We start from the raw sequence: 27,377 nt of genomic DNA on the forward strand, positions 1-27,377 counted from the left end.
AACCCTAACCCTAACCCTAACCCTAACCCTAACCCTAACCCTAACCCTAACCCTAACCCTAACCCTAACCCTAACCCTAACCCTAAAACTGGCGCAATGTTAGGGGCCTCCCTTCTGACATGGGTAGCAAGCAGGGTCTGTGTCCTTACCCGTGGCATTTAGCTGCCTCCTTCAGCTTGTCCGCCAAGGTGTATATAACGTGCACATCGAGACCTTGGAAGTCCGGGCGGTACCTGATCCGATTCCATGCCTGAATGGGCGTTACCTCTCCATAGGTAGACAAATCCGGCGCAAGGCTCAGAAGGCGTTCCAAAAGTGCCACGGGGGCAACGTGATACGGCAAGGGCGCCAGAAGCGCAGCGCCCGGCGTGTAGGTAGGAGCGTGGGAACTCGCCAGCAGTTGCGCGGAGGTTGTAAGCGCATGGCCGTTCGGCTCATCGGACTTTGCGAGATTGCCGTGGATGTGGCCCAGACATGGCTCCTCGATCCTGTTCTCATATGTAAGTCATCTGGCGGACAAACGACAATGGGTGTTTCCTCCAGGCAAGCGTGCCATACTTCAACACAAACTCCATTCCTAAAGTCACAACGTCTAGATCGCCCAAACACGCTCGGTCATCGGGCGAGATGGACGCTTGAGACAGGTCTTGTGGTGTCGGCCATCTCTCGGCAGCCACAGGAGGGCCTTCCAGTGGTTGACCGGCAAGCGGGGTTGGCGGCTTCAGGGGCGTCGATGATAAGGTGCTGGCCGGGTATCTGTCCCCGCCGAACGGGGTACTTGCCTCGCTATTTGAATGGATTCCCGTCATCAAAGGAATAGGAAGCCGTTCCGGCGACCGAGGTGAGTCGTCGCCGCTTCCATGGACTGGTAGGGATTGGGTGGTGTTCGCGATCCTCGGGTCACTGGGAAGCTCCACACCGAGCTCATCGAGCACGCTCAACACATTGCGAACGGTGACCCGAAGGTGTTCGCACTCCTGCAGCAGTTTAGCTTCCCTGGCACGCGTTCGCTGAAGGTCCTTCTCCAGGCATCGCGTGTACCAGACGCGGCGGTCACGGTACGATCTGGCGGCACGGTCAGACTTCGTGGTCAGAGGTGGCAGACGCGTTTGATAACTTGCTTTTGAGCCCGGCGCAGCTGATCTCGCCGCTTGTCAACGGGGTCTTCCTTTGGCGCTGTTCAATGAGTTGCTTCCGCGTCAGAGTATAGTTACAGAAGTTCGCAGAAGCCAAGTTCACCAACCTGCGGGGTTGAAGATGCGAAAGATGCCCTTCGTCATTGTCAGGCGTCGAGGCGATTGGCGAGTGTCGATTCTTGACCTAATTCACTGAAATGAATGGGCATAAGAAAAGAGCGGGCAGGAAGGTGTCCGGGACGTCTGAGGTGTTGTTCGCCGCGTTGCTGGGCTGAGATCGCGCTGTCGCGACGTCAGCTCTTGAATTTGTCCAAGTCCTGTTTTAGATGGGGTTCATCAACTTGCTCCACCAGTCTTGCAATAGCACTGAAGCGGAACAGGCTCGAATGCCCCACCACGACAATCGCACCCGTGTCAGTGTCCCCAAGCGGCCTGGGAGAAAAGAGTAACTTTATCTTCCGCCAACTTGCCGACGACAAGAAGTACCTATAGCACACCGAGTCGCGTCAATATTGGCGGAGTGGCATCAAACCACTACGTACCCCCGTGTCGCAGCGCAAACTTGCGCGTTGGCTACATGGGCTGATGCGTAGCACAAGCTTGGCTGATCAAGCAGCTAGCACTGTGCGACTGCTCCCACAAGATGGGGCGTGAGACAGGGTGGGGATGAAACCACCCCCTGCGCTCACATCGGACCTCTGTCTCACGCCCCACTGGAGCCAACCGTGATGACCATATCAAAATTTCTCGATTCGGCCTAGGCCAAACAGCCCGCTGTTAATGCTGCATCTGAACCTACGACCCTCGGCCTGCCCCGAGTCCCTGAAGAGCTTTGAAGATCAAGCGAAACCAAGGTCTTCAATCAATATGCCACAATCGAGGTGCAAAAGCCGTCTCAGAAAGTGTGCCTCCTCACTTATTGGAGGCTCCGTCTGGGTACGCCATGCTACAGACATAGCTGCTTTCGTGCGCCTTGGGTGTCACCATGGCGAGACGACGGGCAGACGAGATGAACCCCCCGCCTGTGTCTGGCTCCATTATCCAAATAGGAAATTCTGATTATCATGCCGACTTCAATGTCGAGCAGGCGCGGGAAGCCCACCTGGCCGATCTAGTCAACCATGCAAAATGTGTATAAAGCTTGCTTCGTTTCTCGCCATTCACGCCTCCCATCACTCTCCTCATTCAATAACATCGACTCGTGTGCTCAATTACCGTTCATTTACAGCATTTCAACATAGTTTTGCGCCAACCGACACGATTCGCTACGAACAATGCGCCAACTCTCTCTTCATTTTGTGCTTCAGGCGCTTGTCGTGCTAGGCCATGGTGTCTCCAGCCAACCCAACGGCCAGGATGGGAGCTGCAGAGGCCGGGCAGCGGCAAAGGCCATCTACATGATCACCAACGATGAGACCAACGGGGTTGTGGCTCTCCCAGTTGGCAGCGACGGAAAACTCAGTAAGGGCACGGTGACCAGCACACAAGGCAATGGCTCTGTGGCCCTGCACAGTGACGGAAATCCAGGTACTCCAGATGCCCTTGTGAGCCAGTCCGCGTTGACAATAGCGGGAAAGGTAAGACAATGACCATGGACGCGTTACAAAGGTCTCGTACTGACGGCCCTGCCCTACAAAGCACATTTTCGCCGTCAATGCTGGGTCTAATACACTTTCTATGCTTGCCATCTCTTCTGCGGACCCAACAAAGCTTTCACTGGTAGGACAACCAGTAGCGATTCCCGGAGACTTCCCGAACACTGTCGCGGCTTCGGCCAAGAACGGCCTTGTCTGTGTGGGGACAACGGGATCCAAGAGCGGCATCTCCTGCACCTCGTTCTCGGACGCTGGATTGAGGCCGATGGATGATCTCCGGGTTTTCGACCTTGGCCAGACCACTCCGCCCGTCGGACCGACCAACACCGTATCGCAGGTTTTCTTCTCTGCCGACGAATCACAGTTGTTCTGTATTGTGAAGGGCGACCCAGCTACCAATAAGACTGGCTTCTTTTCCACATTCCCGGTCGAGCGAAAGGCCGCATGCCGCGGCGGCGTTGGATCCGCGACCCTCTCCAAAACAGACACTCGGAGCGTGCCCGAGGGAAGCGCCGTTCTCTTCGGCTCACAGACCATCCCTGGCACGTCCAACGTGTTTGCCACAGACGCCTCGTTCGGCGCCATGGTTCTGTCCATCAACCAGACCAGTCGCGCGGCCACCACTGTCGCCAAATCCCCGATCGAAGGGCAAGTTGCGACGTGCTGGGTGACTATTTCCTCCACCACGGGCACGGCCTTTGTAACAGACGTGGCCGTGAACCGCCTGGTTGAGATGAGTCTGAAAGATGCCAGTATCATGTCCGAGATAGACTTGTCCGCCACTGGTGACCCTGGCCTGATCGACCTGCGGGCGGCGGGCCAGTTTCTTTACGCATTATCACCAGGCAACGGCACGATCGAAGGTGCCGTGACCGTGATCGACTTGGCTGGGTCTACTAAGATGGTACAGCATTTCGGGCTGCGAGGCATGGCTGGACAGCGAGCACAGGGCATGGCTGTTCTGGTCTGAGGCCTGCACCTGGACTGAAGCGGTGGAGTTACGATAGGTGACTTCGTACAAAGACCCTATAAAGTTCTCGGCTGTTTTTCAAACATTGGGGTGGATGTGTAGCCGGCTGACTTACTTTCAATGGTGGGTGGTTCACTGCTCCTCATCTCAGCAGTAAATATTAGTACATAGTCAGATACAATGCCATTGATCCAGAGTCCATCGGAAGTTTTCGGGATTAACGGTGCTACTTGATCCTAAAGGCAAGCTCAGCGATAAGAATGGTATTCATAGTATGTACCGCTTAGGCTACCATATGGGGTATGTGTGTGTTGGTTAGGTCGCAATGTCAAGGCAGTCGTTAAGTCCGAGTCTCGATCAGAGCAGGCATGCAGCAGAACAATTGGGTCTCGGCGTGAATCAGTCCGACCAGCTTGCCAACAGGCAGTTCGCAGAGATAATACTAAAGTTAAGTCGTCGACGGGCCCGGCCCACCCGATAGAGCCGAGTCTTCTAGAACGAGCGGAGCCATGATGGCAAGTGTGCGAAGTGGCTGCTTCTCATCTCTTCAACACGCTCGGTGTAACAGTCCGGCGACGGCGTGCGACCCCAACCCTTCTCCCCAGCTCCGAGCCCGGCACCAGAACTCAAGTGGCCGCTAAAGGCAGATTTCGTGAGCCCAGTTGAAGGTGTCGCACTGCACGTGTGCATGACTAACTGACGGCCGGGCAGAAGGTCCCCAGGGATTTGGGCAACGACAGACTCTTGGTTCTTCTATCTAACGATTGAATTAGTCGGTATTCTATACCTGTGTTGATTGAGGCAGGCATCTGAGACATGGTAGGCAGAAGCAGGGTTGCCTGAAGGCTATAAGTGTTATTAACGTAGCCAGTTGATATTGACAGAAGACGCAAATCTGGTTCGCATATATACGTATTTTCGAACTCTACTAGTTATGTTAAACTACTTGTCCTCTGGGTTACGTAGACTTAATACCTTACTACTAGTCGAAGGTTAGTATAATTACGGTCAGTTTCTTAACGCATCAGTACGTAACGTCTATCGCCCCCGCACGCTTATATAGCAATAAAAGGAGCGACAGCTAGCTAATGAGAATTACATTAGGGCTTACGAGACCGGGAGGTGACTAGCATTAGTAAGAAAGCCGACAGGCCTAGTCATGATTATTTCCGCGTATAAGATACTTATAACGATCGTTAGAGCATCGAGCGCAAGTGACTTAACGGCCTTATAGCTACCTAAGATTTCGTTAAGGAGCTTAAGAGCGGTAGTATTAAAGTTAGAACCTTACGCGATAAAGAGGACTATATCTATACTGTCTTTTAGACTTACGATTAGTACTATATAATATACAAGAAATTTCCGGACGTTCTTAGCTTTAATAATATATATAAAACTAACTATTTTACGCTATAATATCCGATTTAAAGTTAAGAGATATATAATTTATAGTATTAATATTATAATTCTATAAATTATAGTCTATAAATAGCTATAGCGAAAATCGTAGTAAATTTCTTTTATATAAGTTATAATATATATAAATAAGCCGGAGAGTTATATAGCTAGGTATAGATATATATTAAGTAATTAAGGTTAAAATATAATATAATATAATTAAGTATAATTACTTTTAGTAATTTATAAATATAAATTCATCCTTATTATAGCGCTAGTATTATATTATATTAATATATCTTACTGTCTATTATAAAGTCACCCCCTTACTGCTTACCCTTCTTACCTATATTTATATAGTTATAATTTAGTTAGCGTCGCGCCCTGATTAGTACGGGATTAAAGTGTCTTTAGATAGTCTAGGCGTTAATAGACGCTAAGATAGTCACGCCTTTAGCTTCTTCTAGCGGACATGACCTATATAGTGAGATTTATTTAACTTATAGCGGAACAGGTGTCACACTAGCCTCACCGTCCCTAACAGGTCTAATGCCAAGCGCGTTAATGCCGGCCGGGAGCGTTTCGACTTGCCGCGACGTACGACAGCTTCTGGCTGGTGCGCCGAAGCCCCTGCATGCGGTCATCCGAGAGCTGATACGAACTGACACACACAGTGCTCTCCTACAGATTGGAAACGTAAGGTGGCGTGTCTCCGCCATGCGCAGACGGGGCTGCACTAACGCTCCGTTCCGAATTCGGCAAGTCCGTGTCGCATTGTCGTGAGATGGTGTCGGTCGGCTACTTTGGCGTTGACGGAGCATGGCGTGGCTAGTAGGCTAGTATGGTCTTGTAGACCGGATGCACGCTGCGCACTGCAAAGCCACGCTCCTAGGTTCGATACAGTACTGTACTCTACCACCCAGACGCTGAAAGTTGTGTATGTTCGGGTACCCCTGAGCGCATTCCGTGTCACAGCCTGGACGCGATTTGCTCCAGCGGCGGCGATGATTGGTGGGGACAGCGCGACAACTGTTACGCCTTACGCAGCGACAATGCATCACCAGTGGATTGTTGGTCAAATACCACATCTTGACCACATGCCCGAGGAGCACACTGATGTCATGCAGGCGGCCCGCAGGCACAACAGAGTGGAACCGCCGACGACATGTCTGCGCTCTCCACTGGCTTGGCACGCTGCGCGGATCGCGAGAGTGCTCGTTGCCGATTGGGACGTCTGCAACAGATCCTCTTCGGATCGGAAGACTTGACTGCGTCAGGAGTGGTAGACTAAACCCTTAGTCGACGATGTATTTATGCATTACGTGCCAATGCATAAAATTCTGGTCTATATATCCCAAAGCCCGTCTAAATCCCGTGCATTCCTAGAATGAATACCATCACGCCTAGATAAATGCAGTGGCGGCAGATATGGGTCAATCCGACTCCAGAGCTTGCCGCCTTCGTCTGTGCCAATGGAACCAATTGGGTTGAAGTGGTATCTGTGGTTCTCGTCGAAGAAGGCGCGGATTCAGTAGAAGAAGGCACAGTTTCAGTAGTGCTGGCCATTTCCGTAGACGTTGACGAGTCGGCTGTGGTGGAGCTTCCGATGCTCTTACAAGCGTGCTTTCCATTCGGTACAGATCGGTACCAGTTTGCCTTTGGGTCTCCGAGACATTCTCCCACCGTTACTAATTTATAGCTTCGATCCTTGGCTGTTCGTATCATGAAAGCCGTGAGATTGGTGGCAGTCTGACTGTGTGTGTCATGAGCCAAAACGATGTAGCTGTTTTTCGTGGATTGCGTAGATATGCCGGCGTCAAAGAGATCTTTCGATTTCTGGACTTGATAAGGACCGTCGTTTAGATAGTCCTTAGTATCGATGTTGCTAGTAATGACGTGATAGCCGAGGTTGCCCAGCAAATCCGGACAGCCCGACTTGGCGGTACACTCTAGATATGGCGGCCTCGTATACGTAGGAATCCACCCGAACAGGTTTTGCAAGGCGATTTCATTATTAACCATTTCAGCTTGCTGGACTGCGTGATTGACGTGATCGAGGTTTTGGTGCGTCCACGTATGGCTAGCGATTTGGTGCCCCGATTCGTACATGCGGTATAGTATGGATGGCCAGGGACGGCTGCAGTCGTCGATGCGGCCCTTGCCCATATTATCACCGGTGACAAAGAACGTGGCATGGACTCCAAGTTGATCCAAAAGATCCAGCAACTGGTTTGTGAATACCCATGGGCCATCGTCGAACGCAAGAGCGACAAGGCCAGGCGACTTGCACTGATTTATGATCGTGCCTGTTTCATTGGTTAGCACGAGGTTCCAATTATAGTCGGGATAGTTCTCACCATAAGGAACATTTCCAACATGGGGGCGGGCAACATGTTCTGTCGATTGCATGGGCTCGCGTTCGTCCAGGCCGTCATAATGTGCTGCCCCGGCGCTCAAGAACGAGACTGCGGAGATAACAACAGCCAGAAGCTTCATAACGGCACGATTTGCAGAAACCCTGCAAATTCGTACTGGCAGCATTCCACCGGCTGCAAGCTCCATAGATCTCAGGTCCGAGCGAGAATGAACTCGATTAGTTGGGTCAGGTGTTTATAGTTTGGCAGGTTCATGGCCAGATTCACCTAACGGCTTGCAGTCCATCAAGCCACTGCGTAGCATGGGTCAAATTGCGCCGCCCGGGATTATGACAAGGTCGACCAATAGTCAAGGAACGTGATGTGTGTCGCAATCGACGCAGGTCTAGAATGAGGTCCACCTTTTTTGCCTTGCGTCCCCGGCACGTTCCGCAGCAAGGTGATAATTGCAACCCTGTTTATTCAACGGCATCGTCAAGCCATTCGCCCTGACTACCAATAGCCCCCAATGGCACCGTGTTCGGGGACCATCCGTCACCGACATGGCCTCGTAGAACCAACCCTCGAGCATACTCGTACCACGGTACAGAGTACTGACAAGTATTTGTAAATCTTTAGCACCCACCAGTCGGCGGCCCACCTCAAAGCCACTCACCATGCCGACGGCGCTCACTGGCCAGGAGACACCCCGAATGTGGTTACTTCCTATATAAAAACAGGGCCGCGGCTCCTCAATCAACGTATTTAGGTCCCTTGCGGCTTGGGTAAGGCATGCTGTTGCGAATGCGTAGTGTACAACCTGCGCTCCGTGAAGACTCCCAGCAGACCCTCCACGCCAAGTCATGGTCGGAACCCGCACCACAGCCCCTCCACAGCCCTTTCCCTTTGCTGCGGACAACATGTCAATCCCAGTTCCTTGACGAATGCGCGCATACTCGACAATTCGAAGCTTGCTTGTAACGGATATCGGCGATCCCGATGGCAGTGCAGCGCAGCGCACACGTCATTTCGCTGTCGAATTGCGAGGCGAGAACGGGCGCAATATCATTCCGCGTCATGTTGGCCCGATGGACCCGTTCGGGCGCTGGCCGAAATGGGCGCGTGGCTTGCTGTGCCCCAACACGTGCTCGGTGAAGGCAGATTGCCTAGTGTGGCATCATGTTTGGCGTGTAAGTGGGCGGAACCTCCCACGTATCTAGCTGATGCGCGAAAACTTTTTCATTGAAACCGCGGCGCATTTAAACCATGCCCATTTTCACTCACGAAGTTCCCCACGTCTGTTTTGCGCCCGCCTGGCAGTGGCAGTACTCGCCGTCGCAACGACCTGCATAAATGTTGGCCAGCTGGTGGAGCAGTTGGAAGCGTCGCGGCAGCCAACGGTTGCAGGCGCAATTGAGGTAAGCAAAATTTGGTTGTGGCCTGGTGTACGCGCACGCCACGAAGAGGCCCGGCTTGGAAGGTCTTGCGAGCAACTAGGGCAAAGCCAAGTCGCGAAATATGCCTGGAACACAAGGCAGCATTGCAACCAAGCAGCCCTTCTTCGTGTGTGGGATGGTTGAGCTCGCCAGGCCATTCCTGCCTGCAGTGTTGTCGGGGCACCTATGGGCGGACAGTCGGAGCAACATGACGGTCCTGTTGAAGAGTGGATTGAGCTGTTATTATTGCTATAGAGAGATATAGGTAGAACGCCCCTACTTATCCTTATACTTGCAACCCGCATAGCACACTAAGGTATAGTTACCCGTAACAACCCTAACCCTAACCCTATATATCGCGCATTTACATAGCGAAAGCGTGCATTCGGTGCTTAAACGTATATAAATAGAGCTACCTTTTATGCAACCAGACTCCAGCAGTGATCCACCACGCCATACACTTGCCAACCATCCTGACGGTCCAAGTCATTAGAAAGGAACCATTCCTTAAACCCCCCAAACTGGAGTCCTGCATCTTCTCCCTCTGGGCTCAATGTGCCCGTGCCGACAGAGGTAATATTCTTCGTCGTGAACACCTTCGCTTCAAACGACGGCCTATCTTGTCCGAGAAAGGCTGCAACGTTGGCAGCGTAAACAGTCATGGAGTGCGCGCGAGAGTTCCCCGCCAGGCTTTTCTCGAGGATGGTTTGCGGGACACCGACCGCTCGAACCTGCGGCGGTAGGTACGTGCCGTCGACCTCAGTGTCGGCCGCAACCAGTCTCAGCCCTAGGATGCTGGCCCCGACATGAAGCGACATGGGGGGCAGCCTGCAAAGGTGAGACCGCTGCTGCACGAACCCATTGTCACGGTTGGCTTTTGCGTAGAGATGGAGCAGTGTTTCAACGTAGGCGATATCAGCGCGGGGAACAGGGTCGCCCTCGTTGATTATGCTGACCATCATGTCCTGCTCGTCTGTGGGACTGTGCCGTCGAAACGGCGCTAAGGGTTCGGAGGTGATGGGAGGCGCGCCAAAGGTAATGCAATGGATGGACGCAAAGCCTGATTCCAACATGAAATTAATAAACTGTTAGAAATCTGCGGTGTCTAGGCTTTGCAAGCGCTACAATGCGGGGGTTCGAAAACGCACGTGTTGGAAATACCGAGGTATTACCTGCTTGCTGCTGGAGCCTCTTATTACCGACGCAGCAGCTCCAAAGCAGCGCTGCCACGGCTCCCCCTGCGCACATGTAGCGCATGTCTGTTAGCAACCATGGATCAAGGGTACGACAGCAGACTGAAGGGTCCAAACCTGCTGAATGTCCTGTGAACACCAGTCTGGGCTTCTTTCCTTCGACCTGGCGATGTGGGAATCCGGTGTGGCTCTTCAAGGCGTCCAGAGTCTTCTGTCGCATTAGAGAGGCCACAGCATACAAACCTGCGTGTGCCTTGAGCCCCGATATGCCCTTTCGATTGTTAGCTGGCTAAAAGTCGAAACCTTTTCATTTGGCAAGTAGTTACTCGCGGTGAGGTCTTCAGCATTCACCATGCCATAGTTAAAGTTCACCATCCAGTCCATCCATGTACTGCTCCCTCTGATGGCCAGGACCACCGTACCGCCGGCATATGCACCAGGGACGTCGCTGATGGTGAAACTGACGTCGGTCGGCTTGAAGAGCCCAAGTCTGTCGCGCGGCAGGCGTATGGGCGCTCCACTGATGGACGTGGCTGCGTCAGATTCCTCCAAGTGGACAACGTGCGAGGCCGAACGTCGGACGCGGTCGCAAGCGTCAGCGGCAATTTTGAGAATCTCCGGGAAGTCGTCCTGTGCTTTCGTATGCTCCATGTGGCTCGGCAACGGCTCTTGGAATCCGGACATGGATTGGCTGTCGACCTCAGAGCTCGGCCACGATCTGATCCACGGAAGATTCGAGGGCCAGGCCGCGTTGGCAAAGTACTCAGAGGCTAATCTGAGGCCGTCGACGGAGACACTTTGCAGAAATTTGCCATCCCGATCTAGTGGTTTGTTGTACAGTTAGTCGATCCCAGCAGCGCCGCTGCATGTACATGTAGTCGGAAGAGCATTGGAATGCCTGGCCTTGCCTTGATCAGCTTCGTCCAGCCCGGTCTTGATCTTGTTGACTATGCGGATGCCTTCGGATATGGTAGTCAACCCATTGCCTCCGATGATCGAGGCCACAAAAGGAGCTGTCAGCCGTTGTGAGGATTCAAGATCTGTGGTGTGGAGCGAGTCTCCCACAGAGGTTGAAGTCTTAAGACCGCTGTTTCCGGACTCTCGCACGCTGACGCCGGCGGAAGAGGTGGTTTGCGCGGCAGCGGTCCTGGCCGTGCGGGACCTTCCAAAAAGCGAGCCCAGAGTTTTCCTCAGTCCTCTTTGGCCGTCTTCCATCTTTGCTGCCGATATCAATTGATGTTTGGGTAACCCTGATCCTGACTCTTCCGAATCTCGTCCATGGAGCCCATGTAGCGATTGAAGGCTGGAGGGGGCCGATCTAAAAGGCTTGTATACAAGTACCAACGCAGGCTGGCACTAGGCAGTGAGGAAACTGCGGCTGTCTTGGAGCAGAGCAATACGAGTATGCCTCATCAGAGCTCAGCCTTCAAAGTTGCTGAAATCGATTCCAATTTCCCATTGGGTCCTGCACAAGACTGGAGCCATAATCTATACTGCTAAGCTGGGGAGTCTGGAAGGCAGCACGCACAGCCGCACCTTCGCGTTGGTCGCTTTTCGTGTGGCTTCACGCTACTTCTGCACGAGTCAATAATAAAGCTGCTTCGCCCGTCAGCCAGCACACTTGATGCAGAATATCGACTCAGCCGTGTCCAGTCCGTCGGCCCTTTTGGGACTTTTGAGGGACTTTTGACCAGGTGTAATGGAGATCCATTTCAACCCTTGCATCTGTTTGTACGTGAGAGTCGGACACACCAACAGCTCTCTCTTTTAATCATAGCCTGCACAGAGCACCACTGCGCCGGACCGCTTTGCAAGTTTGCGCATCTAGTCCATACATGCATTGACATATTCGCCCACATCGAAGCAACATTGGACAAATGACCGGGTCTGAGGGTCCACGAAATGAAGGCGCCACCAGGGTTGGTCCGAAGACGGTCAGGTGGCGGGAGAACGGTGAAGGTGTCGAGACATTGATGCCACTCCTGCAAGATCTATACTGGAAGTCAGTCGAGAAGGAGATCCGGGGGCTCATCCCCGCGCTCACAGAGCTCATGTTATGCGCCCCGAACCCGACGCCCGTGGAAGTGATCCCAGCCTGGCCCGCTCCGGAAAGGCTGAATCAGTTCGCCAAGGCATGGTGTAGGCATCCCCTGTGATAGGAGATACAAGGTCCTGGCGCTGTTTACTAACCCTCACACTCGCAGCATATGTCCATCTCAGCGATGAAGACCGCAAATCTATCCTGGCAGAGTATGATAGTTGGTGCAAAGGTACAAGCTGCCAGTGCTGTCCCATCCAGTCGGGTACGAGTCAACCCGTTGAAATCTTCCAGAACAGCACATCAACACGAAGCCCCTTATCGAGGCGCGAGCGAGAAAAATGCTTCAAGCAATGGGTACGTATCCTAATATTCTGAATGCACGTCAATTCAATGGCACTCGCCACTGGCAGTTTGTGCGAGCTAACTGCAATTCCAAAGGCTGGCTAGATATCAACTTCGTCCACCAATACCGCCAACCCTTCTACCCATCAATGATAGGGCTTCCCAAAGGTAACCATAGCTATCTCTTCTCACACACCAAAGTCCAAGTCTGCAACTTACTTACTCCATTATCTCGCACGTAGTCGAGGAAATTGAACGTGGCACAGTGTTTCGCGCACTCCACTGCTCCCAATGCGGAGAATGTATCCGTACGCACTTTTTCGAGTGTGCTAAAGGGTGCCTTGACAGGTGAGAACCAATGCTGGCAATGCACCGACGTCATTGCTTCATGTTCAAACATGTAATACCAGTCTGAGCTTCTTAACGTAACTCATCATACAGCCAGGAACTCTCACAAAAACTATTATAAATGCCTAGCTCTTCCACAGGATGCTCAGCCGAGCGCCTCCCATCTACTTCCTCGACTTCCGATTGCGCCAGTCCGCCTTTGCTTCTCCTGTATAGATCGGGTTTCAGTGAGCAGCCGCGGTTCAGCTTGCGTCGTCGAGAGGGGCGACAGTGCAAAGAGCTCGTTTGGAGAGTATCACCTGATTCTGACCAACTCAACAAACGCGAGATCATATGAAGCCAAGCGTTTCTCGCATGAGGTTGCCACACTTGAGGATGACAAGGCTGCTAAAATTGCTGAAAAGATAGCCCACGAGATGCACGTAAAGGCGAGCAATGCCGAGAGAAGGGTGCAAGAAGCAGCGAAGGTAGGAAAGGTAACGGAGGGGGTAATACAAGATGCAAAGAAGGCCAGAGCTGCTGCCAAGGAGGCCAGTACGCAAGCAAAGGAATCACGCTATGCGCTGCCCGGGACGGTCTTATCCAGAGTAAGCAAGAGGAAGACGAGAGAGTTGATTCCTGCAGGAGTCGTTCACCTGGCCTTTCAGTTTGGGACGATAACCGTGGAGAATGGTGTCAAAGGGTCTGTTGATGCCCAACATTGAGATACCCCCACACCCAGCTCGAAACATGAACATGAACAGCAGACATGACACAGCATCTGCACTCAGCTGACATCACTCCCTCAGGACTCAACGTGGTGCCTTGATCACCCCTCGTGAGCAGCCCAATATCTCTTATGACGGACCTCACGTCATGATTCGAGACTGGCCCGACGACGATCCCGATGTTATCCGCAAGGTTGCCGTGGGTCCAGATCCACTGGAACCCTGGCAACATCGACGAAAGATATGGATGGCGTTCGAGAGGCGGCATACGACACGGACTCTGGCCGTTGCCAAACAAGTCTGCGGAGGCTTGTTCGCGAAAGCCATGCCGTCATGGGCCCCCGTCGAGGACCGAGCGGTTTACCTGCTTGTGCAAGCTGCCACGGACTACGACGCTTGTCTCAACATGATGTCAACCGCTTCACTGCGCACGAGGTTACACAATGCCGCGGCAAAAATTACATCGGCCCTGCGCAACGACCTGAGCGATACGGTTGACCGGCAACTATGTCTCATATCGACGCTTCTGTGTGACGAGTCCACGAGACTTGAGTGGAGTCCCTTTCTCAACAATTGCCAGAAGTTCTGCAACAAACTCCTGGGCCCAGAGTTCTTCCGCTCAGTACATTACCACCCATCGGGACGCGAAGCACCCGGATCTCCTGCGCACAACCCTACTCTTCGACCCTACTTGCATTCATTCGCCGCCCCGTCAACGTTTCCGCTGCTGCACGACGATGCAGGCGATGGGTTGCGCCTACGCCGCTCAGATTTGGGGGCCTACATGTCGTCGCTTCACCACGCTGAAGACTTTGTCTCGTTCGCGTTAGCCCGAAAGCTTACGCTCCCAACGGCTCGCACCGGCAAGGATGGATTCGGGACCCGCGTGGACTTGATCCTCGCTACGAAATGCGGCCTGACCTGTGGGCACAACGAATCCAGATTCTGGCACCTCCAGCAGATGACAACGGCGGTGATTCGCATGTCGGACCACGTCTTCGAGGATCCCTTCAGCGCCATGACGCTGCTCAGCTCGCATCTGTACCGGCCGCGCAGTCTGTACATAGATGAGAGGGGGTCCCCCTGGGGATCGGGCGGTCACTCGACCGGTGATCTTCAGCGCCAATGGGCCGAAAACCGCATTTACGGTCTCGTCGCCATGGACGTCTTTCTTTCATTCACGCGCTGCGTCCATCTCGCTACCCGGTCAATCGTTCGCGGCAGGTTGGCCGCCGGCAGCACCAGCCTCGGTTTCCGGGAAAGTCTCAGCCCTACGGACGGTCGGGCGGCCTTTGTAAGGAAGAGTGAGGACTCTGAAGTTAGGTCACTGAATGACGTCTTTGTCGGAGACTGGGACATGGAGCCCCTTGTGCCTCCACGGCATAGCGTAAGGCGAAGGATGGCGGGCCTGCTACGGCTTGCGGGCTCCGATAGGGAGGTTGCGTGGCGACAGTGTACGTGTACCCATTGCTCCAAAACGGATGAGGAATTGGAGCAGGCATTGACGGCAGAGTCACCACTCAATGTACGGACTACCTCTTCGTAGCAACTAGCCTTCTATTGAGTCACAAGTTATCCTGTTGTTGGGTGCATGTATTTATCCTGGCCTATGCAAACACTTTAAGTTAGTCGCTCGTAGTAGTCAAGGTGTTACTTGACAAATTACACTTGAAGTTAGGGTTAGGGTTAGATGGCTTGACTGTCCTTCACCGCAAGAGCAGATACAGACTGAACGCAGAGTACAACTTCCCAGACTACGTGAGGGGAAGATCCCTCAATAACCACAGCTCTCTTGCGAGCCATGGCTCACCTGTCTCGTCCTTCGACTGTGCGCGCATTCTGTTCCAAGGACTCGGCCGGCGCCAGGCAGCGGAGCACCACATCTTGACACGGTCGCGGCTTGCTAGATGTAAAATTGAGGTATGTACTTGTATCATGCATCACCAGTGAGACGGGGCGTGCGCAGTCGTCAAGGCCGTCGTGGACTGCACTTCTTCCATTACGGCACGGCGATTGCGGCACTCTCGACACAGATGCAACGCTCGCCAGGGGCGCGGCAGCAAAGCCCCTACCAGACGCGAGCGCTGTCCAGCCGTTGACTCGGGAGTTCAAGGCCGAACGATGGGAATGAAATACTTACGTTGCCCGTCAAATTGAGACAGCGTTTTGACCAAATCGGAGTGAGGCGACGGTATGACGCTTGTGGCAATATGCCAGGTCCAGCCCGCCACCTCTGCATGCTTCGTCCCCGCTCATTCTGGATGCGACGTGGTGCGCGACTGGAAAGGCCGATTCCGCTGTGGCATGCCGTACGGAATATCCATGTTTTCGGAATCGCTGCCGCTTATTTATGGGATAGTTAAAGGCGCGGTGATGGTCTTACACCGCGTCGCACCAGACTGCTGAATCTCGACGCGGACAATGAGGTACCTGTGGCGCCACGAGCTACTATTCGGAGCACCGTGGGGCTGTTCCTTGCATTGCTGCAGATGCGCTAACAAGGATGATGCTTGTGCATTCACCCGTCCCCTTTTTTCGTGCCGCACCCAAGGTTGGCCAGACCCGTCCTTGCTTCCGACAACTTTGGCAGCGCGGCCAAGATGGTGCGCCGGATGAAAACAGGGACTGTTGAGGAGAACCACGTGCATGCGATTGAACAGCAGCGGCAGGCCGATTTTGGTGAGCTGCAGAAATGCACCCTTCTTGATTGGACAGCCCCGTCACCTTGCCGACCTCGGCCCTGCCCGTCTTCCTGATGCTCCTCTTCCACTCTTACTCTTGTCGCCCATTCATCAGCGCGCAGCACAGACAGCTCCGTTCGACTGCTCCACGACAAACGACAGGCATTCCAGCCCGTCAAGGTCATGTTTGATGCCGTTGCGTCCGGCAGCGGCGCCGCAATCATCGGTCTCGTTCTCGCGGCGACATGGATTGCCTACCAGCTGCTCCGCGGCGTGTACAACATCTCGCCACTCCATCCACTGTACCGAATACCCGGCCCGAAGCTCGCCGCTGCCACATACTGGCCCGAGTTCTATCACGACGTAATCCTCTTTGGCCGTTATAGTGGCCAGATTCGGTCCATGCACGAGAAATATGGTAAGCAAATTCGATGACGATCGGTCCTCGGCAGCTACATGTCCAGGCAATCCAGGCATATGAAGCGAAAGCGATTTAATCAGTCCTGCGTTTAGGCCCCATCGTTCGCGTCAGTCCACACGAAGTTCACTGCGATGACCCTAAATTCGCCGACGAGATTTACGCCACCAGCGGCAGAAAGCGTGACAAGCCGCAGCACCAGATCAACGGATCAGCGTAGGTTTTCCTGCTTGCCAATGCCCGCGCCAAACGAGGCCAATCGCGAATACTGACGACTGGCCAGTCTGGGGCACTCTGGATTTGGTACCATGGATCATGATTTGCACCGCATCCGCCGCATACCGCTGGCGAAGTTCTTCTCGAGGAGCATGATCTCGCGGCTTGAATCGGACGTTCGAGCTCTCGCCCAGAAACTCTGCGACAAATTGCTGGCGCATGCCGACAAACCTGCCTTCGACGTGACCATGGCGTACAGCTGCTTTACCTCGGATGCCATATCGGGTTACTGCTTCGGCGAGCCCTTCGGGTTCCTCGAACAGGAGGGATGGTACCCTAACTTCCGCGAGCCGACCGCCGCGATCCTCAAGCCTGTCTTCATCTTCCGCTTCTTTCCATTTCTCAAGGCCTTGACGGTACTGGGCGAGTAGTGAGTCCCAAACGCCCTTTGATCTTAGACGGCTAGTTCTGGCAATTTGCTAAGCAGCGTCCATCAATACGGCAGCCTGGTCGACTACCTTCCCGAGGACACAGCACTGTTGATCCGGACTCTGAAGATCGAGATCCCCAATATGATCAAGAAGACAAAGGCCGATATGGACGCCGGTATCCAGTACGACCGGCCGACGATTTTCGGCTCGCTCCTTGAGTCCGACCTCGAGACGCACGAGAAACAGCCACAGCGCCTGGCTGATGAGGCTACCGCCGTTGTCGGTGCTGGCACCGAAACTACGAGCTGGGCCTTGGGCGTCATCACCTACCACCTATTGACAAAGCCGGAGCTACTGCAGAAGCTCCGCGCCGAACTGTCGGGCGTTGTCGATGACCCATTGAAGCTCCCGTCGTGGACGGTGCTCGAGAAGCTTCCTTTTATGGGCGCGGTGATCCAAGAAGGGTTGCGCCTCTCTTTTGGTGTAGCAGCCCGCACCGCCCGCGTGCCTACTCGCGAGAACCTTGTGTACCAGGGCGAGTTCAACAAGAAGCCCGTCCAGCACGTAATTCCTAGGGGGTACGCCATTGGCATGTCTGCGGCCATCACGCACCTGGACGATCGGCTCTTCAAAAACCCGCAAGAATTCGCACCGGAGCGCTGGCTGGGGGACGAAAACCGGACCGAGCTTGAGCGCGGGATGTTGCCCTTTTCCAAGGGCAGTCGAGCCTGTCTGGGTATGAAGTGAGTGGACCCCATCTCTATCCCTGTGATGAACCCTGTGTCCTGTCTCGACCTTTAGGCTAATAGGTATAAAATTTTAGTCTAGCGTTGTGTGAGCTCAACTTGGCTCTCGCAGCGGTGGCTTTGCGTGTCATGCCTCACATGAACCTCTTTGAGACGACAGACCGAGACGTTCGCTACGATCACGATATGTTTGTGCCGATGGCTGAGGCGGGCTCGACGGGCGTTAGGGTCAAGATCAGCCCTTCCAACTAACTATCAACTTGATGTTCACGTCAAAGGTCGGAAAGTTGGTGGGACGTACGGTCGCAAAGCGAATCACCGCGTCCACCCAAAGTCGAGTCCAAGGGCACGGACGATGCTGACGAGGTTGTATCAGCAGAATACAATACGTAGTCAAATGGTCGAAGGCAAGTCTCCTTAGCTGACTCCTAGCGAAATATTCGAGTCCAAGGTTGAATTGAAACCTGCAAATACCTCGTGTATACGGCAGCCACCCGGAGTGTAAACTCCGTTACTGGGAGCGCTGCTTGATTGGCGTTTTGACCCACTCGGACGCACATTGTCCGCTAATGAGTGGGCATGTCTTGACCTGCAGAAATGCCAAATTGGCGACCTTTCCCTTTGCCAAAATGTGTTCTGAACGGCCCGGGGCGTCGTGTGCGAACCGGCAATGGTTGCGGAGTACGGACTGACCCCATGTCCTCGCTTGAGGGCTTGCAATGCAGTAAATGAATCCGCTGCACCTGCCCTCTTGTGGTTTACACGCTGGCCACGGTTTCGGTCAGGCGGCCACGAAGGTAGCTCAGGGTGGAAACATCATCGGCCGCGCAGGGCAATCCGGTCATTGTCGCCGAGCCCGTCGTTGATTGCCCCTGCAAGTCAAGGTCCTGCCTGGCCCTGGACGTCCCGCAAGGACAAGGGTCAGTCAGGGTCAAAACTTGCTTTCACTGCCCTTGTGGGTACGTGGGGCGATGGGAGGCTGCGGGCAACACCGAACATGGCGACACTGGCTGGTTGCAGCCGTGGCCAAATTGCCACGGCGAAATGGAGTCAACAGCGCACAAGGGCTCATGTTCCAAAACCGCTTGCATGAACAATTTTGCAATCCTATCGGCGGCGGGCAAGCAAGGCAGGCGTCCTCGTGCTGTCAAGAGGTTCTCACAATGGAGCGAGACCCACCACATAGATCCATCATGCGGCGCCATGCGGGTGGCGCGGGGCGCTTGTCATCTCGCTTCCGCTGTCAGTGGGGTATCCCGGGAAGCTGGTTTCAACAAGTCCAGCCCGATTGGCACAGAAATATGAAAGAAAGAACACAACGGGCACCGGGGCACGCCGCGCGGCATCCGAGGCCGGGATCTGGGCAACCTGGACTGCTGGCCCCATTCCAGATCGACAACCTCTCGCAGGTCAGTCCCAAGACACTGCAAACAAATTTTGCTGCAGGCTGCACCTCGGCTATAGATCTCGCACATGCCCCACGATACAAGTTGGGCGGGCCTCTAACATGCAAGCACGAGTCCTTACTGGTGTACAGTGAGCTACGGGGGCCCGGGGTGTGCTTCCTTGTCCTTGGACCGCCCGCAGCCAAGCCGGCTTGAACTAGACACACAAAGCGTCTTGCCCATCGCTCCATGAGGCTAATGGATCCCATCATTAGTTTCAAACCGGAGGCTGGCAAGTTATATCCGTACAAGTCAAACTTTCTGTACCCTGTGAATTGGATTCGGACAAGATAAACAACTGCGCCATTCTCCGGGCAGCCTCATTTTCCTTCCGTCGCTTCTCAAGCCCCAGGCCGGACGGGGATACAACTTGGAATCAAGCAAGCATTATGGACTCGACAGTTGACCCCAATGCTCGGTTCATCACCCCGACCGGCCTACCCCTCGCCATAGTTTGCGTCTCCCTCGTGCTCGTTTTCTTCTCCATTCTGACGACCGGCCTGCGAACCTGCTCTCGACTCCGCGATGCTGTGCTCGGTCTGGACGACGGACTCGCTATAGCCGGAACAGTGCGTTTCCCTCAACACCTACTCTGGAGCAACTCGATCCCACCAACGGCGAAATTAATTTGCGTCCCTTGACAGGTATTGTACACGGCCGATGTCGGACTGGCTTGCTACGCCTGCTGGGCAGGCCTGGGATATCGCGATGCGCAGCTCAATGCCTGGCAGTCAGAGCGCGCCATGGAGTTCTACATCATCTGGATTCTCGTGTACGTTGGCGCGCTTGCCCTGGTCAAGTCCTCCGCTTGCGTCAGCATCTACCGCATCTCCGTTGCCACCACAGGCTTCCGCATTGCCGTCTGGTGCCTCCTTTTCGTCTTGTGGGCCTCGTTCTTCGTCACGTTCGTCGGCACACTGCTCTACTGTCGACCCGTGCAGGCTATCTGGAATATTGATCTCATTCTTAACGGCGAAGGCCACTGCGCACCGGCGTCCACGTTCATCGCCCTCGGCCAAGTTGCCACGGGAACCACCATTGCGACCGACTTGGGTTTAGTCGTGGTGCCAGCAATTCTGCTACGCCGCACACAGATGAAGACGCAGGCGAAGGTGCAGGCGTTCTTTCTCCTGTCTTTTGCGTCTATGTAAGTTACCTTCTTGTCTAGGATTGATGCACATGCAGGCGATGTAAGCCCTACTCACGACCGTCCAGCGCGTCTATCATTACCATAGTTCGGATTCCATACGTTAACCGCTTTAGCTCGCCTACCGATCTCAAGTGTGAGTATAAAAGTCCCGGTAAATGGCTTCGGTACTGCGTCGACTGACAATATTTGCAGTCTGGGTTGCTCACATCATGCTCTGTTCCGACATCGAGACCGGCGTCGGCTGCATCGCCACTTCCATCCCTTCCCTCCGCCGTCTCTTCCGTCGCAACATCAGTGCCGCCAGCACGCAGAAATCCAATACCGCCCGCAACTCTTTGTGGACATTTGGCAGCCGATCCGCGAATAAAGCGCCTGGTGATCGGTTCCATAATCCAACTGATCAAGGATTCAGCCTCGCCACAGTGCATGCCCGACCAGCCGATGATAGCTGGCAGAGGCTGCAAGACGGAGACTCGGACTCGGGCAACCTCCTCCCCGGTGATAATTCTAAGAGTATCAGGGCCGATTATGCGTATGCAGTAGAGATTGAGCGGGAGACGACGAGCACGGGAGATAGCTCATAAGTAGCCTCATTGAATAGCACGTCTCATTAAGAAAAGCAAAAGAAGTGGGCCGAAGAACGAAATGCCAGCTTCTCCACGAGCGACGATGGACTAGGGATGGAAGACCTAACGCACTGCATAAAGAGGTGACGCCCACTGTCGTGAACACATACGTCCATCCTCATGTTGTCAGTCTACGGAAGTCGATAAAGCGACCAACCCACACAATAGCAGAAATTGCGATCTTGAAATGCAAAAACCGTTACCACCTGCTCATGGAATCAAGGAATCAGGGCTCCTCTCTCCAGCCTCCGGACGATCTTGGCCGTCTTCTGCGACAAGGTTGTGTCTGGATGAAGGTGCGAGACCTTGTCCAAAGAATCATGTGGTCGCCTGTCGCGAGAACTCCTCCGCAAGTGCGGAGCGTGTGTTGTCCGGAGCTGTCGAAGGACCTTGGGCCTAGTGCCCAACGTAATTCGGATTAGTACAACCAACAATTAAATCACCATTTCCATTGGCGGCTTGAAACCCTTAGGCGCAAAATTAGCTGAGATCTTTATATTTCAGCTGTCACGAGCTTACCGGCAACCGACTTGTCTGGACGGGTGCAATGGTCGATCGTATATAAAACTGCGATGGCCACGTCCGAACTACGTCGTCGAATTAGTATAGGGCATCACGGCGTACTCCCCGAAGTTGAAAAGCTCCTACCAATACGAGGAACTTCCCGAAGGATTCAAAGATTGCGCGCTAACAGCTGCGTTGCCCGACGTGCAGAATCGCGCGGGCTCTACGCCAGGTGGTGCCCCGCACATCTTGCGGCCGAGCCCCCGCAGGTAGTCGTAACAGGCGATGCAACTCTGAACATTCGTATATGCGTAATCGCTTGGGCCGCATCGTGGATCGAACCTGGCAACGAGTCCGGCGGATGGTAAAGACTCTAGGGAGTAATATAAGAACTCTGCGCGTCCCGTGGTCTCCGGGGGGGATGTGGTACTAGTATTGGGCATGGTCATGTTGTACAACTCCGCGGATGTGATGCCAACTCCCTTCAGACTCGGTAGGTCCGCACCGGGAACAACTTCAGGGTGGACTGTCGTCATTGCGAAAGCCTGGTTGAGAGTCACAGCGAAGAGAAATATAATCTGAAGCGCAGCCATTGACAGCATTTTGATGTTCTCTGGGTCACCGTTATGTGTGTAAAGTTCCGAGACGTTTGTGTCCGATACTCAGAGAAATAGTTCAAAACTGACTGTGTGTGGATTTGAGGTTGTCTGTGGGAGGCGCAGAGTCTGTGTTTTTATAGTCATACGTTCTATACACTGGATGAGTACACCCGCGGCTTGTCTCCGAAAGGAAGAAATTTCTTCGCGAGATGGCAAGGTACTCATGGACTCATGTGCTTTAGGCTTGGAGGTATGCCACGTAACCGCACCGGACGTATTGACTTTCAGTGGTTTTATGACAAGAACAATTAGAGATGCCACGAGGAGAAGCTTGTTGGAGGTGGGTAGGGTAGGGTTGCACACACTGGCTTGCCTCGTTGCGGGCAAAGGTCTGGCCGTACATTTCAATGTTCTTTTTCCGACAATCGATTTCGGTCGTGTGCAGACATGTTGGGCTTTGGGCAACGTACAGAACCTAGAGCACGAATAAGGCTGCAGGTCTTGCACGTTATTAGTCGCTCTAAACCCCCAGTCACAGAAGAATCGGGTGGCACTTCGAAAGGAAATCCGAATGCTGGCTCTCGAAGTAGCATTTCCCGAGGCAATGATAGACCTATAACGGTATCCGATAAAGCGGGCGCAGGAATCCTGACATTGGTCGTTGTTGCTTCTGTGTGTGGTGTTTTGGGGTGGATATGCTTGGGTCTGTAAGAGGTTGATGTATGGTCGTGTTAAGACATTTAGGCTTTTCTCTTCTTTTCCGCATATTCCCGTACTCAAATGCTTTACGACGTAGTGGTGTCAAAATGAGCCAGTAGTTGTGCCTCGGGCCTCTTTCGAGCAAAACGGCCGCCCTTGTCAGGCCTGTCGAGGTACGCCACCTGGGCGGCGCGGGCAGAGAAAGACATGGCGACCGTGGCAGTCGCGCGACGCGGTGAGGCGAAAAAGAATTCAAGCGAGAGAGGCGTTGCGGATTAGTCCGTCCCGGAGAGAGGAGATCTGGAAAGGGAAGGGAGATAGAAATGTGCTACCCAGACGGACGCAATGCCACGTACGCATGCGAGTTGCAAACCGAGCGACAGGAGAGAGACGACAACGCCGCCGGCTTACCAAGTTCCGTGGCTGGCGTGGCATGAAAAATGCCACCAATGCGCCAGGCGAAGTGCGCTCACCTCGAGGGGACGCGGTCCAGGTTGCCGGCGGCTTGTTCTCTCGTTCACCATGAGTCCTTGACTCTTTGGCCACCAGATGAAGTGATGGCTGCCGCTCGGCGCGCGCTCGCTGCCGTTTCGAGAGGCTCGCTATGCGGTGTGAATTTGTACTTCGCAGGCGCAGGGCCCAGTCCGCGCCGACCAAGTTCCGTCATTCCCAAGGTTGCTCAGATTTGAAACTTCAGACACCAGATGCGATGGAGGCGGCGTTGAGGGCGGTTGGGTCATCTGTAGCATAAACCGACGTCGCCAAAGGCCCGCACGTACTGGACCCAGCCAGCACGGGAGATTCAGCGGCATCTTCTGCGGCTCGTGAAGCGCGAGGCTGAGAGCAGCGGGCGCGAAACGTGAGGGCCGCGGCGAGCTCGCTTCGCAGCCAGCTATAACCTACATCGACAGAAACAGGTCAGACCAACGCGACCCAGAGCAGGGCAATCAGCAGCAGCCCAGACAGTGATCACCGATTGCCAATCAGTGCCAGTGATCAATGCGACCACGGGAACTGTGGAGGGCAGAGCTCCCCGACCAGCCAGTCGTTCTGCCAACATGCAATGGAGCCTGGGAATGCCGGGGGCGGTAGCCGGGCAGCCAACAGCAGGCCCAGCCATCGGGTGGTTCAATAAGACGTCTGGGAGACCGACTTCAACATGTACGGCTGAGTTGGGCAATCGACTACCTTACATCTATCAAGCCCACACAGGGCGAGCCCAGCATCCCTTTGACTAGCAGCACAGCCAGCTTGCACAGGCGCCAGCGACGCGCCATTCTCATGCCTTGCTTCCATAGAGGCCGCAGCCGTAGCACGCCTTCATAGTGGCAGCCCGCACCTACAGGTGACCCTAGGACCATGAGTGGCGGGGGTCTCCAGAGCACTGCGTTCGGCGATGTGCTTCCACCCAACCGAACAAGCAAGGCAACACAATCGGATACCGATTTATACGTCGCCTGCGTCCGGTGGCGCCGTCCTGTGGGAAACGGCAGTCGCTGTCGGCAGGGGCGTATAAGGTACCCGTCTCTCATTTCCAGCGCGGTCCCCTTTGGTTGCGCTGCCGCACTCGCGGGTCCTCTAGCACTACTACTGCAGTACCTGCCTAGCAAGTTAGTAGGCACAGAGTAACCCGTACGCCACTAAGCCTGCAGCGCAAGAGTCAAGTCTTTGCACACGAGGTTTTCGCACTTCGCGCCTTTCCGCCCGGAGTTTCGAAAGGCGGCGTGTTCCTGAGCCCTTGGGAGAGGCATTTTGTGCCACCGTGGCGAAAAATGTCTCAGACGACGCGAGCGCAGTGGTAGCAACTCTGGTATACCCGTGACGTGTAACCTGGAACCACGAAGTGAGGTGGCCGACTGCAGGCTCTCCATTGCAGCCGATGGAGGAGGAGCGCTGTGGGCAGTGAAGGCGGGGCGCGCGAACATCCATGCTTAGGGGCCAATTTGTTCCGTTGCCAGGCACCATTACTGCACCGGGGCTTGTGAGGGGACTGCTGGCAGAGGGACGTGTCCAAACTATGTCGCGTACTCTAAAACCTCTGGTTCTTACAGCTAGCAATATCCAATGAACCTCCAGTGACAGGAATATGCTTGCAGCCCTGAATCCTGAAGCTCTTCATTTTCTGCCCTGCCTTGCTGCTGTTTTTGGCCCACTTTGTCGGCCACAAGAAGCCCTTGTCGGCGGCTGTGGCGGACCCCAGCTTCTTGCCCCGACAACCGATGTCGCTGTGGATTGAGACGGAGCAACGGGTCCAGACAAAGCTGCAGAATTCGAATGACCCAACGCCCTTTGAAGTAATGGAATCGTCGAAGTTGTAGCAGTCATTATCTCCGAGACTGCTGTGGTAGTGGCGCTGTTTCCCCTTCTGGTCCTTCTCCGTCCAGACCGTGAAGCTCCAAGCCTCTGTGCCGGCGATGGCAACTGTGGCATATGCAAAGAGAGTGGAGAGCTTCATGCTGACTGGATTCGCCTTGCTGAGATGGATTGAGTGAGTTTGTCTTGTTGGGGCTGACTGCAAATTATTGGCATGCACGACGCTGCCTTTATATACCCATGACCAGTGTTCTCTGTCCCTAGTCGGCCAAAGGTACGAGGTTGAGCCGATGCTGGTTGCCGAGCTTGAGCCATCAGTGTCCAGTCGACTGCCTTCATCACGGCGAGACTCAATGGCGGAAGCTTGGCTTGACAGCTCCGCGCGCCCGCAGCACGCTTTGTGGGCCGGTCGCCAAACAGAGTGGTAGATCTCCTGCATAAGCGGCCGAACTTGCCACGCAGCCGAGTGTAAGCTTGCATCATCGGACGATGATCATCTATTTCCGGCAATGGGCATCGGCGCTAGTTACAACTGAAACCAGTCTACACCTTACGCCGCTGCAACAGCGTAACTTACTATTTTGCCATCGTTCGCGGATGGGCTGGGGCGACGAAGGGAACCAGTCAACCAGTCCCCTCGTCCATCGGCATGATGACCTCAGTCGCGGGCCCTTCCGCGTCGCGTACAGAAGCAGTAGCCATCCTTCCGCAAGCGTTCAAGAGCTTCTCGGGAGAGACATGCGCGCCTTATCGGAATTAAGCATGGATTCTGACCCGGCAGTGATTGTCGCTATTTGGCCGGATCTACGCTCCAGCCTTGGCAGAACGTTGTGTCTATTATTAGCATCGCGTCAAATATCGTCGCGAGGGTCACCGTAAAAGTCGTGGGCCAGATTTCGGGGACATTTACACAATTGCTGTAATTTCTCGTGGCGCAAGGTCCAGGTGCTTGAAAGGTCTTCTGCTTGGTCCTTGGCGTCTGGTGGCTGTCCAATTGATGCCTGATGCGGCTATCCCCGCCATTTACTGCGGTCACCAAATGCCCGGGGCGAAACGAAGAGAACTGCTTCTAGAGGACAGAACCGATCTCAACCGGGGCAACGCCACGGTCTTCGGGAAACATTTTCGTTTCATAAGGGGAGCGCTGTGACAAATGCCCTCATCTTCATGTGCAGGTATTTGCTCGCCCCTGTTAAATCTCCTTGCCTTCGACCCTCCATCACTCCTTGATGACCCTGCTAGTGTGTCTATGCTCACAAGCCATGCTGGATTATTTGCTATGCTGTTGCTTGCAGAGTTTGCGACACAGACGGGTCTGGATGGCAGCGGACATTGCCGACTTCGACTCGGTCAACAAGTCCGCAAGCCAGCTCAGCTCTTGCTGACAGCTTTCATCTCTCTCATAACAAAATCTTGCGCAGGCGAGGGGTAAAGCGGGGGTGCCGCCTACCCGAATGGAAACATTGCCATCTCCCCTGAGCGCGGCTAAGGCAGCGGCGGAAGCCCAAGGGCGGCGTAGTCGGACGTTTGGTGCCACCGCAGAGAAGGCTCAGGCGCCTTCTGAACCACCAGCCGATGTCGCAAGACCGCGTTTGTGGTTCGTCAATCAGCTCTAGTCCATCTCTTCACCTGGACGACCAAATATACGAGATGATAGACAAGGCCCATCGCGGCATCGACATTCGGCGACGTCGCCACTGTGACCAGGCCCTCTTCAGTCCCACTCGTAGCTCGAAGGCTCGCGCTGTGTCCGGACCCATTGCTGCCCCACCGCGGACAAAAGCCATGTCAGATCATAACCGCGGTTGGCCATGCGGGATTACTCCTCTAGGGAACCAACACTGGTGCCGTTGGTCGAAACAACTAAACACTGTGGCGACTGGTCGCTTGTTGTACAGTACTTTGCAGCGCGGCACAGTGCAGCATCGTGGCAGGGTGTTGGCACTCAAACAGTTCGGTCTCGCCAATCCGCCAGTCTTTGTGCTAGACAGCTTATACATCACAACTGGACACTGTACGTACAGTAACG

General features: G+C 54.3%; 4 protein-coding genes across 4 annotated transcripts; all 4 read left to right on the forward strand.

The window, feature by feature from the left end:
- Nucleotides 1-2,672: 2,672 nt before the first annotated feature.
- On the forward strand, nt 2,673-3,701 carry PLICBS_007930 (uncharacterized protein; the record flags this gene model as incomplete). Its single annotated transcript, XM_065601279.1, has 3 exons — nt 2,673-2,680; nt 2,706-2,713; nt 2,872-3,701. 3 exons carry the CDS (start codon nt 2,673-2,675, stop codon nt 3,699-3,701), a joined length of 846 nt encoding a protein of 281 aa, XP_065457351.1.
- A 10,144-nt stretch (nt 3,702-13,845) lies between these two features.
- Nucleotides 13,846-15,204, forward strand: PLICBS_007931 (uncharacterized protein; the record flags this gene model as incomplete). The annotated part of the gene is made up of 2 exons (XM_065601280.1): nt 13,846-14,907; nt 15,199-15,204. 2 exons carry the CDS (start codon nt 13,846-13,848, stop codon nt 15,202-15,204), a joined length of 1,068 nt encoding a protein of 355 aa, XP_065457352.1.
- A 1,180-nt stretch (nt 15,205-16,384) lies between these two features.
- PLICBS_007932 (uncharacterized protein) lies at nt 16,385-18,264 on the forward strand (the record flags this gene model as incomplete). The annotated part of the gene is made up of 5 exons (XM_018324592.2): nt 16,385-16,619; nt 16,715-16,835; nt 16,903-17,265; nt 17,323-18,009; nt 18,090-18,264. 5 exons carry the CDS (start codon nt 16,385-16,387, stop codon nt 18,262-18,264), a joined length of 1,581 nt encoding a protein of 526 aa, XP_018177771.2.
- Nucleotides 18,265-19,846: 1,582 nt separating this feature from the next.
- Nucleotides 19,847-21,191, forward strand: PLICBS_007933 (uncharacterized protein; the record flags this gene model as incomplete). The annotated part of the gene is made up of 4 exons (XM_065601281.1): nt 19,847-20,026; nt 20,102-20,604; nt 20,721-20,740; nt 20,800-21,191. 4 exons carry the CDS (start codon nt 19,847-19,849, stop codon nt 21,189-21,191), a joined length of 1,095 nt encoding a protein of 364 aa, XP_065457353.1.
- Between the last annotated feature and the right edge of the window lie 6,186 nt (nt 21,192-27,377).

The sequence above is a fragment of the Purpureocillium lilacinum genome, assembly GCF_023168085.1.
Source record: "Purpureocillium lilacinum CBS 284.36 DNA, scaffold_6, whole genome shotgun sequence".
Taxonomy (NCBI): Eukaryota; Fungi; Ascomycota; class Sordariomycetes; order Hypocreales; family Ophiocordycipitaceae; genus Purpureocillium; species Purpureocillium lilacinum.